At 62.6% G+C, this 12,474-nt stretch overlaps 2 protein-coding genes across 4 annotated transcripts in view; one reads left to right on the plus strand and one right to left on the minus strand.

The window, feature by feature from the left end:
* The window catches only part of MYO15B (myosin XVB), a 30,034-nt gene extending 19,710 nt beyond the window's left edge, over window positions 1–10,324 (plus strand). Inside the window, 30 exon segments of the mRNA XM_072939117.1 lie at window positions 80–178; window positions 326–441; window positions 539–733; window positions 948–1,026; window positions 1,192–1,621; window positions 1,700–1,790; window positions 1,906–2,125; window positions 2,628–2,740; window positions 2,971–3,030; window positions 3,603–3,678; window positions 3,809–3,927; window positions 4,109–4,227; window positions 4,299–4,440; window positions 4,663–4,774; window positions 4,883–5,037; window positions 5,433–5,560; window positions 5,721–5,784; window positions 5,878–5,950; window positions 6,339–6,415; window positions 7,748–7,821; window positions 7,925–8,040; window positions 8,125–8,219; window positions 8,322–8,399; window positions 8,526–8,622; window positions 8,790–8,935; window positions 9,081–9,196; window positions 9,433–9,566; window positions 9,749–9,882; window positions 9,972–10,112; window positions 10,265–10,324. Of these exon segments, the coding sequence (XP_072795218.1) occupies window positions 80–178; window positions 326–441; window positions 539–733; window positions 948–1,026; window positions 1,192–1,621; window positions 1,700–1,790; window positions 1,906–2,125; window positions 2,628–2,740; window positions 2,971–3,030; window positions 3,603–3,678; window positions 3,809–3,927; window positions 4,109–4,227; window positions 4,299–4,440; window positions 4,663–4,774; window positions 4,883–5,037; window positions 5,433–5,560; window positions 5,721–5,784; window positions 5,878–5,950; window positions 6,339–6,415; window positions 7,748–7,821; window positions 7,925–8,040; window positions 8,125–8,219; window positions 8,322–8,399; window positions 8,526–8,622; window positions 8,790–8,935; window positions 9,081–9,196; window positions 9,433–9,566; window positions 9,749–9,882; window positions 9,972–10,112; window positions 10,265–10,324 (3,659 nt within the window).
* Window positions 10,325–10,735: 411 nt separating this feature from the next.
* RECQL5 (RecQ like helicase 5) overlaps window positions 10,736–12,474 on the minus strand; it is a 32,984-nt gene continuing 31,245 nt past the window's right edge. For all 3 annotated transcript variants that reach the window (XM_006199390.4, XM_015235298.3, XM_015235297.3), the window contains exons 17-20: window positions 12,278–12,368; window positions 11,832–12,056; window positions 11,533–11,602; window positions 10,736–11,441 (exon numbers count right to left, since the gene is read on the minus strand). In XM_006199390.4, the coding sequence (XP_006199452.1) occupies window positions 11,341–11,441; window positions 11,533–11,602; window positions 11,832–12,056; window positions 12,278–12,368 (487 nt within the window). In that variant the 3' untranslated portion in view covers window positions 10,736–11,340. The remainder of the gene's footprint in view (window positions 11,442–11,532; window positions 11,603–11,831; window positions 12,057–12,277; window positions 12,369–12,474) is intronic.

The raw sequence follows: 12,474 nt of genomic DNA on the forward strand, positions 1-12,474 counted from the left end.
CTTTTCTTTGACTTGGGCTGGAGGGAGGCTGGCTGTGGGCCCAGGTAGGAACCGACCTGGGAGGGCCCTGTTCCCTCAGTGTACCCAGGGATGATGCAGATGCCCGGGTACCAGCCAGCCATGATGCCTGCTCCCATGCCTATAATGCCAGCGATGGGGGCTGTCCCCGCCATGCCAGGTAAGGCTGGGCTGGGGCCACCAGGTCCCTTCTCAGGTGGGGACTGTAGGAGGGAGGGTCCTGCCAGGGGCCTAGAGGGCACAGTGGGCAGGGGCTGTGAACTTGGCCATGATGCTCCCCAGCCCCGACTGCCTGCCGTATTTCCAGCTGTGGTGGTGCCGCCGCAGCCACAGCCCCAGCCCCAGCCCCTGCTTCCCAGTGTGGATGTGAGGCAGCTGGCAGCCCAGCAGCAGAACTTCATCAACCAGCAGGCGCTGATCCTGGTGAGGATGGGCAGGACCCATGGATCGCCTAGGGGGTGCAGGTCTGTGGGCAAGGCCAGGACAGCTCTAATCTGGCTCTCCACCCCTCCTCCTTCAGGCCCAGCAGATGACTACCCAAGCCTTGACCTTGTCCCTGGAGCAGCAGACACAGCGCCAACGCCAGGGTCAGACCCAGGCCGCTAGAGCTGCCTCCCCACCTTCACCCCCAGCCATCACCCCCAAGCCTGAGAACCCCCCCACCCCTCAGAAGGAGCCAGAGCATGAGCCGGAATTGATGGGTGCCTACTTGAGGGTGAGGAGCCAAAGCCAGGCAGATGGCAGGTCCTGGGGTGGGAGCAGCAGGTTCCAAGGCTACAGGGATGGGAGACATGGGGCAGGGTGAGGGGTGCAGGAAGATGTAGAAAAGATACTGCCAGGCCCCAGCTCCATGGATCTGAGTGGGTTTGCTGTGAGAGGGGCAACTTAGCTGGCAGGGCTGTTCCTTCATTTCCCCTTCCTGCCAGCAGGAGACCTCACAAGAGGTTGAAGATAGGCCCCGGAGGCCCAGGAGCTTCCAGCAGAAACGAGAGTATTTCCAGAAGTTGGGTGAGGGCACTTGGGTTGGCAATCCCACGCAGAAATTCAGCCACTGCCCCAGGCTGGCCAGGGGACAGCAGGGCGCCCTCCTCTGAGTCAGTGTGGCCTGTCTAGGAGCCCAGATGGGCAGGCCAGGTGGAAGGTAACAGACAAGGCCATCGGGGGCATTTACAGGGCAGCAGCAGATCAAGGTGAAGATGATAAAGCCTCCAGCCAAGGTGAAGATACCCCAGGGGGAGGAGCAGGAGGAGCCGGAAGAGGAGGAAACAAGAGCAGGTGGTGGGGAGATGGGGGAGGGCTGGGGCCTGTGGTTCCGCACGGGGTCTCACTCTGCTTTCGTCCGGGCAGTGCCGTCGCCTCCTCCCCCACCAGTAGTGAAGAAGCCACTGACACAAGGTGAGGCCAAAGCTGCACAGGAGGCGGAGGCTGAGCCAGCCATGGAGGCGGGGCCTGACCGTGGCTGTGAGCCGGCCCAGGACAGAGCCGTGGTGCGCAGCGCGGACCCCACGCCCCGGCCGGGGGAGCCGAGCAGGGAGATCCGCAACATCATCCGCATGTACCAGAGCCGCCCAGGCCCCGTGCCTGTGCCTGTGCAGCCATCCAGGTGCACCCCAGGGGCTGGCTGGGCTGCCCGCTGCCCAGAGACTCACCCTGTGGACTCATGACCTCTTCCCTTTCTCAGGAAGCCCCCCAAAAATTTCCTGAAGAAAAACAACCCTAAGGACGAGGCTCTGGCTAAGCTGGGGATCAACGGTGCCCACTCACCCCCTTCGGTGAGGCCTGGTCCGGTCCAGGGCACAGCTTCTCCGCTCGGGAGGCCTCCTGAAGCTCTCAGGAGTGAACCTGGCCGCTAGACACAGCCAGTGTGTGTTCTCTGTGCCTCCCCAGACACAGTCCCTCAGCCCGGGGAAGTGTCCCCCACCAGCTGTGGCCCCTCGACCCAAGGCCCGACCACAGCTTGTGCCGTCCAACTCCATCAAGGAGAAGCAGGGGCCCCTTCACGAGCTGTTTGCCCAGGCCCCACCCACTGCCCAGAAACCCCCACCTCCACCAGCGCCCCCACTGCCTCCGCCTGGGGACCCAGGGACCCCTCCAGCTGAGCTCCACGGTAAGGCACCCTGCGTCCCGGTCTGGTGGGCTTTGTGGGGGTGGGAGCAGGATTTCCACCAGCCTCTCAGTGCTCACAGCCGAGGTGAGCTGCTCCGGCTTCTGGACTTTGGAGCCGCGGGTAAGGAGCCCTGGCTTCCGCGTTCCCGCCCGGGGCCGGGCCGGGGCACCTCTGGCACCTGCCTGACATGGAGGGACTGTCACACACAGGAAGTTGTCCTCAATGCAGGCTCGGCAGCTCTGACAGGAATTTAGTGGCCCTGCTGACATGGTCAGGGAGGGCCCACACACATCGGGTACAGCAGGGAACACTGGAGGCGGGAGATGGAGGCAGGAGATGGGACCCTGGGCAGGAAGGAGGCGGCAGAAGTGGAGCGAGCCGGCTACCCGGGCCCTAGGGAGGGCCTTCTCCCCCTGCCCCAGGGAGGGCCTTCTCCCCCTGCCCCCATCATTCCAGCTCAGGCAGCTTCTCTCCTGATGCTCTCTCCCCACCCATCTGCCAGGCTTGAGGGAGCCCATGGGGGACCAGGGCATCTCCACCCAGCTGCTCGCGCCCTCGGGCAGCGTGTGCTTCTCCTACGCCAGTGTGCCCTGGAGGTTGTTCCTGCGCAAGGAGGTGGGCACCAGGGTGGGGCCGCAGCCTGGCCTCTCTGGGTGGGGGGTGGGGCACAGGGAGTCAAGCCTGGGACTCCAGCATCTCCTCCCCACACACGAACAGTGGGGGCTGCCTCCCTGCTCAGATCTCTTCAGGCCTGGTTTTCTCTGGGCCTGGGAGGCAGAGGTGGGGCAGGAGGGGGCTGGCAGGGGACCATTCCCATCCATTTGGCTCTCCCTGCCCTCGTCCAGGTGTTCTACCCCCGGGAGAACTTCAGCCACCCCTACTGCCTCCGGCTCCTCTGTGAGCAGGTGAGAGCCCAGCCTGCCTGCGATGCGTACAGACACACCGCCCCACATCTGGGCCAGGTTGCCGCCTGCACGCGGGGCACTCACAGGCACTCATGGCTGGATTTCAAGCCCTGCCTTCGTTTATTTAATCCTCACAACACTCCTCAGAATTAGGACCATTTCTGATTTATAACAAGGATTAAAAATAAAGTGTATACGGTACCCAACGTGGGCCCGGCACACAGCCACCGCTCGCTGGTGCTTGTCCCTTTGCCATCACTAGATGCTCCCAGATGCTCGTGTCTGTTCCCCCAAATTCTGCAGCAGCCACCCCTCCTGTTCCTTCCCCAAGTTCTGCTCCTTCCAGGAAGCTTATCTCAGCTGACCGAGGAGCAACAGCCTGACTAGCGCAGGCAGCTGGGGGAGGCAGGTGGGAGCTCCGCGCGGTCGTGGCCCTGGGCTTGGGAGCCCCTACACCCCTCCCTGCTCAACCTATGCCCACGGGGCTCTCCGGCTTTTTCTCCACGCGTGGATGCTTCTGGAGTGCGCTCTGGCCTTGGGACCTGGTGGTGACTGCCTGGCTTTGCCCCCAGATCCTGAGGGACACTTTTGCTGAGTCCTGCATCCGGATCTCCCAGGATGAGCGGCGCAAAATGAAAGACCTGCTGGGTAGGGCCTGGGACTCTGGAATCAGGGCGCTGAAGTGCTGGGGGTTGGGCCTGCCCAGAGGAAGGGAGCAAACTCTGGGTCTCCCCTGTGATGGAGCCTGAGGACAGCCTGGGGCTGTTCCTGCCCGCAGGAGACCTGGAGGTGGGCCTGGACTCACTGGACACAGCTGAGGACGGTGTCAAGAAGCGCATCGTAGTGGCCGCCAGGGACAACTGGGCCAATTACTTCTCCCGCATCTTCCCTGTCCGGGTCAGTAAGGTTGGGTATGGCAGCACCCCAGTCTGCATCCCAGCCTGGGCCTGCTGCAGAGGGATGAGCTGGGGGCAGGCAGAGCCCCAGTGGAAGGATGCATGAACAGCACTGGCCTGAGCATCTTGGACAGTGGTGGGGAGCCTGGAGCCTGTCTGTGATGCACCCACCTTCCGGGCAGGGCGAGAGTGGCAGCGATGTGCAGCTGCTGGGTGTGTCCCACCGGGGACTGAGACTGCTCAAGGTGATCCAGGGCCCCAGCTTCTACCCCAACCAGCTGAAGACTCTCTGCTCCTACAGGTGAGCCTGGGCTGGGGTGCAGGGTGGGCTGGCGGAATGGCCCCCAGCTCATGCCCCCTCCCTCTGTGCAGCTTTGCTGAGGTGCTGGGCGTGGAGTGCCCAGCTGGCTCCACCCTGGAGCTGTCGCTGAAGAGTGAGCAGCTGGTGCTGCACACGGTCCGGGCGAGAACCATCAGGGCTATGGTGGAGCTGTTCCTGAGCGAGCTCAAGAAGGCAAGTGTGGGCAGTGGGGATGGGGGTGTGTGGGGTGGTAGTGGTGGGCAGGTGGCCTGCCTGGTTTGGCTGGTCCTGGGGCTTCAGCCAAGCTCCTTCAAGCTGCCTGAGGTGGAGCTGGAACTCTGGGGAGCTCGGTGGAGAGTGAGGCCAACAGGGGAGCAGGTGGGATGGGCGGGACGGGATCATAAGCAGGTTGATCACTCGCCTGCTGGCCAACAGGACTCCAGCTACGTCATTGCCCTGCGAAGCTACATCACTGATGACCACAGCCTCCTCAGTTTCCAACGGGGAGACTTCATCAGGCTGTTGCCAGGGGCCACTGTGGAGCCAGGTACCCCCAGGGGCAAGCAGGGTGGCGGGCACAGGGCAGGCAGCATGCAGTGGAGCCTCCAGGGCAGAGGGCCAGGTGGGTGAGGCGCTGTCCGTGGATGTCTCCCAGGCTGGCAGTTTGGCTCCACCGGGGGCCGTTCCGGACTCTTCCCTGCTGACATAGTGCAGCCGGCTGCTGCTCCAGACATTTCCTTCTCAACCGAGCAGAGGAGCGGCCGGCACAAGAGCCAGCTGCAGCACGGAGAGTGGGGTAGGGCGTCGGAGGTGAGGGAGACAGGAGAGGCCAAGGCGAGGCCTAACTAGGAGTCAAGGAAGCCAAGGGCTCCATCGCCGCAGAGCGGCCGAGGACCACCCCCTGCCTGGTGGGCAGCGCTTGGTCTGATGATGCTGCCTCTCTGCCCTCTCCCGATTTCCTGCCCTGTCTCCCCAGCAAGACTGTGGGCTCCCTGTATACCTCTCCTGTGTCCCTCGTGGTACTTAGTTCAGCGCCTAGAAGATGCTCAATAAACAGCTCTTGACTTTCCTGGCTTCCGGTGGTGTGCTCACTGCTGCTGCTCTGCCTGCTCCTCTTGGGTTGGGCTGGGGTTGAGGGGCTGGGGCAGGGCCTCTGGACGGGCCAGTGGGCACTCGGGTGGCACCAGGTCTCCTGTGCTCCTAAGAGCCCCACTCACCCCCGGAGCTAGGCACACAGTGACAACTTGGCCACCAGCCTGTCGCCCTCTGTGGACTCCCATGACTACACCATGCAGGAATTTGCCTTGCGCTACTTCCGGAAGCCCCAAACCTTGTGAGTGCCCTGGGCCCATGCCCGTCCATCCTCAGTCCCCCTGAAGTGTGCCTCCCTGCTCAGAGCCACCAGGCTGAGGCTCTTCGCACCCTCCCTACCTAGCCTGGGATGGAGGCAGGAGGGCTGAGCAAGTGGGGCTGTCCTCCCCTCTGTCCCTCAGGCTGGACCAGACAGGTAGAGGCACTGAGAAGAAGGCCATGGCTACCCTGGTGCAGTACACCAAGGTAAGGGGGACAGATGGGGGGAGTCAGGCCAGTAGACCTGTCCTCTGGCCCCCCCGAGACCCCAGACCCACAGCCCAGCCTCTTCGGCCACAGGCTCCCATCCAGACATCACTCATCAGCTTCAGTGATGAGGACATGAACAGGCAGGCTGTGGGAAGCTTCCAAGGTGAGTGGCCACAGCATCCTAGCTCCCCGTCTGCAGTGCCTTGGACCCAGGCGCCTGGTCGCTTTTCTCCTTGAGTTTGCCAACTCAGGGAGGTTCCCTGGTGGTTCCTGTAACCCCATGGCCCTTACCCACTTCTACTCAGGCTCAAGGGGTTGTGGGTTGTGTGGAGTCTGGGCTGGAAGGCAGCGGTGGGTCCAGCTGGCTATGTGCTCTGTGTAGCCCACAGAACCCCATTTCCTCACTGGTAAAGCTGAGACTGCTGCTCTGCTTAACCCTCGTGCATTTTGAGAGCCAGGTGCAAGATGGCACGGGAGGGCCCTGCTTAGTGTCAGCAGGAGCCACGGCCAGGCCCCCACCCAGCTCACTCTGCCTCTCATCCTGCCCGCAGCTCTGATGCAGTTTATGGGGGACCAGTCCAAGCCCCGAGGCAAGGATGAGCTGGATCTCCTCTATGAGCTACTGAAGGTAAGAGCTATGTGTGCTGGAAGCTGGGGGAGACAGACTGTGAGCTCTGAGGGCCCTTTTCCTGCCCTCCTGCTTGGGCCTGAATGAGATCCCCTGTCCCTTGGTCACCAGGCATTCAAATCATCCAAAAATATTTATCAAGCACCTATTACATGCTGGGGGCATCGTGGTGAACCAAGCAGGCGCAGTCCCCACCAAGATTACAATCCAGTGAAAGGAGACAGTAAACCAAGATGCAACATGTCCGGGGCAGAGTGCTGTGGAGAGTGATAAAGCAGGGGAGGGGCTGCCACAGTGCAGGAGGCTTGGTGACAAGATGACACTGGAGTGGAAATCTGAAGGAAGTGAGACACGTGTGCATCAGAGGCAGGGCACGTGAGCAGAGGAAGGGACAGGGGCGACAGTCCTGATGAGAGGGTGAGCCTCAGTACCAGCAGGGCCTGTGTGGCTGGAGCCCAGCGAGCAAAGGGGAGAGTAGCAGGTGAGGACTGGAGGGGACAGTGGGGCTTAGTCGCGGCAGGCCTTGTAGGCCACTGTTGGGACCTTGATTTTTCGAGATGGGAAACCACTGGAGGGTTTTGAAGAGATGTGGCTTACATGGTGTGGGGTCGCTCTGGCTGTTGTTTGTGATCCTGGGGGTTCAGGGACAAGGAGGGGGTTATGGCAATGATCCCAGGTGAGACTCGGTGCCAGCCCGGGCCTGGAGGTAGCAGCAGAGGGGAGAGGAAAGACTCCCAGCAGCAGGGTTGCTATGATGTGCGCTTGGGCTGTGCAAGAGCGCAGCCAAGGATGACACCGAGGCCTTGGCCAGGCCAACAGTGGGCCCCCAAAAGGAAGCCTGAGTGAGGAGCGGGTCTGGCCTGGCTTGGTGGAGGAATCTGTTTGGGACACGTGAAGTCTGAAGTGCCAGACTTCCAAGTAGAGTGTCTGGGATTCAAGGGAGAAGTCTGGTCTGGAGGCCTCAGCAGACAGGAGCAGCTGAGACAGATCACCAGGGAGCAACCGCAGAGGCCCTGGGCCCACAGCCCTTAGAGGTCAAGGAGACAAGGGGGCGCCAGCAGGGATAACGAAGTCAGAGGGACCAGAGGAAGGACAAGGCCAAGTGCAGCCTGGAATCTGGTCAGGATGGGGACTTAGAGAGTGACCAGCTGTGCAGATGCTGTTAAGCTGAATGTGATGAAGACCGAGAGATGACCAGGGGCTGTCACCTGGACTTGGCCCTCAGCCCAGGGCCACTAGCAGGATTTCTGACTTCAGAGAAGTCATTCTCTTGGATGCCATCCCTCTCTCCACCACACGGTATCCCTCCCCCTGCCCTTCCTGTCCCCACAGCTGTGCCGGGAGGAGAACCTCAGGGATGAGATTTACTGCCAGGTCATCAAGCAGGTCACAGGCCACCCGCGGCCGTGAGTGTGGGGGATGGGCAGGGAGCGGTGGAGGGAGGGCCCCTCCGGGGCCACACGGTGCTGCGGTCCCGCCGGCCTGAAGCCCCAGCTTTGTGCCCTGCAGGAAACCCTGTGCTCGAGGCTGGCGCTTCCTCAGCCTCCTCACAGGTTACTTTCCCCCATCGACCACGCTGATGCCCTATGTGACCAAGTTTCTGCAGGATTCCAGCCTGAACCAAGGTGCGTGTATGAGGGACTGGGGTCTCGGCTGCTTGGGGAGGGGTTTGGAGATGCTCCTGATCCCAGCCTGGCTCCTCTCTGCAGAGCTGGCCCGGAGCAGCCAGGAACATCTCCAGCGCACAGTCAAATATGGGGGGCGCCGGCAGCTGCCCTCTCCAAGTGAAATGAAGGCTTTCCTGGTACTGGGGGTGCAGGCGGCTGGGCATTCTGGGACTCCCTTTGGGTGGGGGGAGCTGGGGCCACTGTCCACTGGTGGACTGACCCTGTACCTGCCTTGGCAGAAAGGACAAGTAGTCCACCTGCTTCTAATTCACCTGCCTGGGGGTGTGGATTACAAGACCAAAAGCCACACTTTCACGGTGAGCTCGGGGCCACAGAGGAGGGGCTGGGGAGAGACAGAGAAAAGCCGTGGGCATCAGTTCTGGGGACCCCCGCAGGCTCTTTCCTTCCCCAGCCCCCTATCACGGCCCTGTCCTTATGCCCAGGTGGCGGCAGAAGTGCTGGAGGAGCTGTGTGGGAAGATGGGCATCAGGGACCCCCAGGAAGTGCAGGAATTTGCCCTCTTCCTAATCAAAGGGGAAGGTGAGCCACCTGCCCCGGGGAGGAAGCGAGGCCAGGCTGGACTCAGGGATGGAACTTTCCTTGCCAGGTCCCCTCCTGTGGTTGCGGGTGAGGCAGTTCCCACGCGGGGGTGGGCGGGGCTGGCGCTGGGTGGCAGGGCGGGCTGTGGACCCGGGATCCTGGTGCAGGCGAGCTGGTGCGGCCCCTGTGGCCCCAGGAGTACCTCAGCAACGTGGTGGTGGATCGGGACGTGAGCCTGCACAGCTGGCGGCTCAGCTGGGAGACCCGGCTGCACTTCGATGACCCCACATACGTCAGCACCCACTACGGCCAGGTCAGCCCACCTGGCCCCATGCTGCTGTGTCGTTGGCCAGGCAGGCCTCGGCTGTGGCTTGAGGAAGAGTCCCTCCCCTCAGGAGAAGGGCTGGCAGCAGGAAGGGGCTTTGGGGCACAGCTGCACTCTCACTGCCCCCCAACAGGTGCTGCAGGACTACCTGCAGGGCAGGCTGTTGGTCAGAGCCCAGGCAGACACCCAACTCGCCAGGCTGGCTGCCTTGCAGCACCTCAGCAGGGCGCTCTCGGATCCCCCCTCAGAGTGAGTGTGAACGTGGCCACACCTTCTGTCCTCCTCCAAGGTCATGGCCACCTGTATCCTTCATGGCCCTTCAAAGGAGGGCTGTGTATACCTGCCCCCCATCCCACCTCATGCTTCTCAAGGGCAGGGCCCACGCCTCATTCATGTGTTTGGATCCCCAGTCTCACAATAGCCACTTGTTCACTTATTTGGCACCTGCTGTATACCCAGCCTTGACCGACCATGTTGTGTCCTAGGCAAGACCTACTGGCTTACTTGCCAAAGCAGCTGCAATGGCAGGTGAACATGGCCACTGTGAAAAGCCTGACGGGCCAGGAACTGAGGCAGCTGCAAGGATGTAGCTCCCAGGAAGCACAGATCAGCTTCATCGGTGGGTCTGGGGCAAGGAGGCAGCTGGGTCTGAGGCGGGAGGCCCAGGAAGGAAGGGGTGAGGGTTGGGGGGTGCTGAGGAAGCTTCTCCATCTGCCCTGCCCCTCCTCTAACCGGGGGAGGAGGAGGGCAGGTCCCAGGACCCTGGCGGTCAGAACTCCTGCCCTAGCCGTCTGTCCCCAGAGGCCGCAAGCGTGCTGCCCCTCTTCGGCTACACGGTCTTCGTGGTGCTGCGGGTGAGCGAGCTGGGCCTGCCCGGACCCGGCCTCCTGGGGCTGAGCCGCCAGCACCTCATCCTCATGGAGCCCCGCTCCCAGGTGGGCCTGGGCACCCCAGGGCTGCCCCGCCCCCCGCCCCTCCCCACCTACCCCAGGGGGGCCGAGCGCTGCTGTCCCTGTGCCCCCAGGAGCTGCGCTGCTCCATCGCCCTGAGGGACCTGCAGCGGCTCCACCTGCTGAGCCCAGCGGAGGCTGAAGGGTCCCCTGGCCTGGAACTCAACTACGGCTCGGCTGACAGCCCCCAGACCATCTGGTTTGAGCTGCCGCAGGTGAGTGCATGCCCTGAGGCAGCGGTGAGTGCCTCACCCGGGCCTGGTGTGCCCGGGGCCAGGCCGATGCCCACGGCTCCAGGGAGGCGGGGAGGGGGCAGAGCTTGGCACCTGGCTGGTAGCCCTGTCCGCACCTGCCTGTGCCCCTGCAGGCCCAGGAGCTGAAGCACACCATCACCTTCCTGCTGGCCGGCGACCCGCCTTCGGTTTAGTGGCCCAGCTTTACCCAGGAGGACTGGGGGAGGGGCGGAGATGGGGACGGGAACCCTCTCTGGCCCAAGTCTCACCCAGATGGTCTCCCTTGGGCGCTCTCAGGCATTTGGGGTTGGACTTTGCCACCTGGCTGTTCTGGAACCTGCTGCAGCACCGCCTAGCTGGCCCACACACACGGCAGCCACGAAGCTGGGGCTGCTAGAGTGACTTCAGCTGGGAAAGAGTCGCAAGCCTCCCTCTGGGGTGGACCTGGCCTGGGGTGGGGCTGCAGGAACTTGGCCCAGGTGTCTAATGTTGCCCATTCCGGGGACATGCCCACCTGGCCTCTGGCCCAATATCAGCACAAGCCCAGACTGGGGAGAAGCAGCTGCTGAGGAAATAAAACCCCAAGAGAACCGGGCTGTGTGTGCGTGAGTGTGTGTCATGACAACCAGGACTTTATTCCTCAGGTAAACATCTAAGTCCGGCCTGGCCTTCCTGACCAGAAGCTGGGTGGGGCCTGGCTGTGGCCCCTCTCATGAGCTCTGCGCCTGGGCAGAACTGGAGGCCTAAGGGAGATCTGAGGCCAGCAGGGGCTCTTCCTAAGTAGGCCCCAAGGCCTTGGGCCGGTGGGTCTGGCCCCCGGCTTAAAATCTGTTAAGTACAAGAGGTGGCGAGACCTTCTTTCCCTCTGTTCCCCTGGCAGCAGCCACACCACCGGCCACTTTCTAACCTGGGGATCTGGCCCAGAAAACCCTGCCACGAGGGCCAGAAGAGGCAGGGAGGCTGGGAGAAAGAGGACCTCAGGCTTTGCAAGCAAAAATAAAGGTGGGCTGAACTCTGGCCTCTGACCTTGATTTGGGAAGTGTCCAGGCCCATTTCCAAAGCAAGGTGTGGTTGGAAGGGGCTTAGGAGCCTGAGAACATAGGACGCCCCTGGCGGCAGCAGGCCGCCCACCTTCCCCATTCCTGAGTGAGGCTAAGCTGGGCCGCGGTGGAGTCCGAGGAGGACACCAGCCCTGTCGGGCAGCCGTCGGTCATCTCTGTGGGCCACACAGGCCGTGCCAGTCAGCTTCACTCTCACACCGGGCCCGGCCGTGGAACAACAGCTTGATAACGTTCTGGGCCTCTTCCTTCACTACAGATTCAGGGTAAGGGAGCATGAGAGCCAGTTTCCTCCCTGCGGGGCCTCCCCAAGCACCGCCCAGCCCAGTGATGCTGGCACTCACCGCTCCTTCCTGGAGAGGGATTCTGAGTCAGTGAGTGTGAGAGGTGGCGGGCGAAGGCTTTAAACAATTCCTGGAGGCAGAGGGTGAAGAGGAGCAGGAAGCACAGACCCCTGCCCTGCCCTCCGAGCGACCCACAGCCGTGATCCAAGAGCAAGGCAAGCCCAGGGAGGGGCTGTGGGCCTCAGGGCTGGCCTGCTTCCACCCTGTTTTGTCCTGGTGTTCACACCCTCCTCCCTATCCCTCACCGCACCCACGTGTCCCCAGCCCAGGAGGGAGCGGAGCCCACCCACCTTCCCTACCTTAGATGCAAACTTGCCCTCCTTGTAGAAAGGGGTCAGACACTTGACCACAACATTCGCAGCCTCCTTCAGGGAGATGCCAGGAGTTGAGAGCTGGCAGGAGCCTTGGGCCGCAGAGTTCATGGTGCCCTGATCGCTGGCTGAGACGCTGCCCTTAGTCTCAGCTAAGATGGAGGCCTTGGCAGAGGAGCGTGGCCTCTTCTGAGCCTGGCTCTCTGGGCTCCCCTGGGCAGGGCCACAGTGGAGGGTCACTCTTGGGCTCCCTGTTACTGGCACCCCCTCCTGGAAGACTAGGCCTCAGCACCCACTGGCTCCCTCTGGCCCAGCCCATCTGCCCCCGGGATGTGGGAAGAAAAGATGATTTTCCCAAACCCCTAACCCAGAGCGGAGCAGATGCAGCCTGTAGGCAGGAATCTTCCTCCCCCATGGCCTCGTCCCTCTTGTACCTGCTGGGGTCTGAGCCGCTTGCCTCTCTGGGTCTCCTTTGTTGGGGCGGGCTGGCCTTCAGGGGGCCTCTGGTCTCTGAGTGGGCAGACACTGGCCGGAGGGGAAAGCAGGCATCAGAGCTCCAGGTACCAGCTGTGCCCTCAGCCCAGGCCGCCCAGCAAAGGCCATCACAGGAAGAGGCCCTGAGCTTAAGAGG

The sequence above is a fragment of the Vicugna pacos genome, chromosome 16 (genome assembly GCF_048564905.1).
Source record: "Vicugna pacos chromosome 16, VicPac4, whole genome shotgun sequence".
Classification (NCBI taxonomy): Eukaryota; Metazoa; Chordata; class Mammalia; order Artiodactyla; family Camelidae; genus Vicugna; species Vicugna pacos.